The sequence below is a fragment of the Protobothrops mucrosquamatus genome, unplaced genomic scaffold, assembly GCF_001527695.2.
Source record: "Protobothrops mucrosquamatus isolate PMUCROS unplaced genomic scaffold, P.Mucros_1.0 scaffold17059, whole genome shotgun sequence".
NCBI lineage: Eukaryota > Metazoa > Chordata > Lepidosauria > Squamata > Viperidae > Protobothrops > Protobothrops mucrosquamatus.
The window spans coordinates 1-3,253 of NW_015402822.1; the positions used below are offsets into that span (position 1 = coordinate 1).

General features: G+C 38.4%; 1 protein-coding gene across 1 annotated transcript; it reads right to left on the reverse strand.

The window, feature by feature from the left end:
• Positions 1-1,893: 1,893 nt before the first annotated feature.
• On the reverse strand, positions 1,894-2,751 carry LOC107301802 (olfactory receptor 1020). Its single transcript, XM_015830980.2, has one exon. It carries the CDS (start codon positions 2,749-2,751, stop codon positions 1,894-1,896), a length of 858 nt encoding a protein of 285 aa, XP_015686466.2.
• Positions 2,752-3,253: the final 502 nt, after the last annotated feature.

The following is a 3,253-nucleotide window of genomic DNA, read 5'->3' on the forward strand; positions in this document are numbered from 1 at the left end:
TCCCCCATTCCCAGATGCTGACACAAATTTAGGGGTGGAAGAAATCTTTCTGCAGTGTAATGAAGGTTCAGTCTTCATGTTCTACTGTGTCTTGGGCTATATGGGTTTCCTTGCCATTATTAGCTTTACGGTGGCTTTTCTAGCGAGAAAATTGCCTGATACTTTCAATGAAGCCAAGTTTATCACCTTCAGTATGTTGCTCTTCTGCAGTGTCTGGTTGTCCTTTGTTCCAACATACCTGAGCACCAAAGGAAAATATATGATTGCGGTAGAGATCTTCTCCATTATTGCTTCTAGTGTTGGGTTACTGAGTTGTATTTTTTTCTCTAAATGCTACATCATTCTTTTGAAGCCTGCTCTAAACAACAGAGAACAGCTCAAAAGACAAACCCAAAGAAAAACATAAAATTATTTGTCTTATTATTTCCAATTGTCTGTAGGAAAAGAGAATAATTTAATATTCTGATCCAATATCACTAACCTAGAATTATACCCTTTCAAATCATCAGTTGTAATTCAGAATTTATAAGAAAAATAAACTATTGTCATATACATACCATGTATTTCATTTCTGTAGATCAGTATTTTTTTTAAAAAAATGATTTCAATCTATGGTATTATTCCATTATTTATTGCTTGCTAACACAATTAGAGGCAAGTATTCTAAGTGTGACATTGCCAGAGCCCATACTTGGATGTCCAAAACAGGCAACCTTGGGTATGGATCTATCTTAGATATGGCAGAACATATACTACCAGTCTGAATTAATCCCAATGTCAAGGATCCGATAGACAAGACCAAATAAGTCAGAACTCAGAGGCTTGAGATTTCCTCAAATAATATGTTTATTGATTACATAGTATTGGCATGGTCAAAAGTGAAACCAAGTCTGAACTTCCCTTCAAAAAGCAACAATATTACAAAGTTAAACTTCCCACCCCAGTGCTACGCAATTAGCTATGTTGCCGAATAGGGCTTTCTAACTAAATGCCCCAGCCCCTATCTAACTGACAGTTAGAACAAATAATCAGTGGAACAACCTGCCTCCAGAAGCGGTGAATGCTCCAACACTGGAAGTTTTTAAGAAGAGACTGGACAGCCATTTGTCCGAAATGGTGTAGGGTTCCTGCCTGAGCAGAGGGTTGGACTAGATGACCTCCAAGGTCCCTTCCAACTTTATTATTATTATTATTATTATTATTATTATTATTATTATTATTATTATTATTATTATTATTATTATTATTATTATTATTATTATTATTATTATTATTATTATTATTATTATTATTATTATTATTATTATTATAATATATGTGAACAATCGGTTCTCTGTGTGGATGCCGCTTCCAGAAGTTCATTCTGAGCCTGTGCAACAAATAATTAGCTATCAGTTCTGCCGGAGTGGTGCAAACTGGCTGAATCCCACCATTGGATACTAGCTACCAGAAAGTAGTAGAAGATTCGGAATCCTTATAACTATTGAACCAGTCCCTAGGTCTCTGCTTCCAGAAGCACAAGCCACCAGATTCAGCAGGATGAGAAACATAATTAAGCCCGTTGTAGGAACAAGGACATTAAATATTATCATTACAAAATACTATACCTAGGTTCCCCAGTTACATGCAAGACTATGATGTATTAAGGTAGAAGCCAGTATAACCTTTGTTCAGAGTGATCCAGGTCAAGAAGGCCACAGGTGAGAAGATACTGGTATATCCTTTTGTGAAGGACATGGAGTTATGCCCAAATTGGAGAAATCTCACACTTTTTGGGGGGGAGTTTTGAGCAGTTTAAGCTTTGAGACATCTGAAGGACACCAGGTTAAAAGATGATTGAACTAGATCAATTAAAGTCGTTAGGGGTCTCTTTGTTCTTGTTTTATTTTGCCTTTAGGGCCTCCTTTGTAGAATTTTGGTCACTGCCTTGTGGATATCCTTATTCCGCAGGGTATAAATGATAGGGTTGATTAAGGGAGTGACCACAGTATAAAAGACAGCAATTTGCTTGTTACGATTGGAAGCTGACTCAGACTTTTGTTTCAGATACATAGAGATGAGGGTGCCATAGAACAAGGTGACCACTGCCAAATGAGAGGCACATGTGGAGAAAGCCTTGTACCAATTAGCAGTTGACCTCATCTGGAACACCATGAGCAGGATAAGTGCATAGGAGGTCAAGACAACTATAAGGGGACCAAGGATAACCAGGACCGATGTCCAAAACAGAATGATTTCTGTTACATTGGTGTCACCACATGCAAGTTTTACTACTAAGGGCAGCTCACAGAAAAAGTGGTTGATTTGGTTGGAGCTGCAGAAAGTGTGCTGAAAAGTCAAAGTTATATTAATAGCTGCAATTAGGAAACAAATTGCCCAGGAAACCGTAGTTAACATCCATTGATGCCTCTTGTCCATAGTTATAGCATAGGTCAAGGGATGACAGATGGCCAAGTAGCGGTCATAGGCCATGACAGCCAGCAGAAAGCATTCTGTGCCACCGAAGGTTGTGCTTATATACACCTGGATTGCACAACGGATAAAGGAGATGGTTCCACTACCTGACAGGAGATGAGCCAACATTTGGGGCACAGTACTGGTGGTGTAACAGATCTCCAGGAAAGAGAAGTGACTCAGAAAGAAGTACATCGGAGTGTGGAGTTTGGAGTTGTACTGAACCAGCATGATGACTGCCAGATTCCCCAAAAGGGTAAGAGAATAAATGAGGAGGATTGTGGCAAAGAATATCATCCGGGTTTTGTGGTGAGCAGAAAGGCCCAACAAAAGGAACTCCCTAACAGAGGTGAGATTCTCAACTTCCGTTCTGATTCCTACCTACACAAAAAATACAATAAGAAGAAACAGTGACTGTGAAACAGACCTAGCAAAAGATCAGTCTTAGGTACATGAAAAGCCATTTTGAGACCCCAAATGTACTCTCAATTCATGCAGAAAACAAAATTTCTTGAATAACAAACATTCTGCTCCTCCAAAGAATTTACCTGGGCACAAAAGCCAGAAAATTGAGCTACAAGTTATAGACATTTACATCAGAAAATTGTGGCGATGGACTATAACTCTTTGATTGTTATGGGAGATTGGAATGGTGTTTTGGATACGTTAAAAGACAAAAAAACAACTTCTAAGGAGGTAACCCATTCCAGATTACCTAAGTCCTTTTTTGCTATGAAAGATGACTTGGAATTAACGGATGTTTGGAGGTCACAACACTTCAATGAACGTGATTTTACTT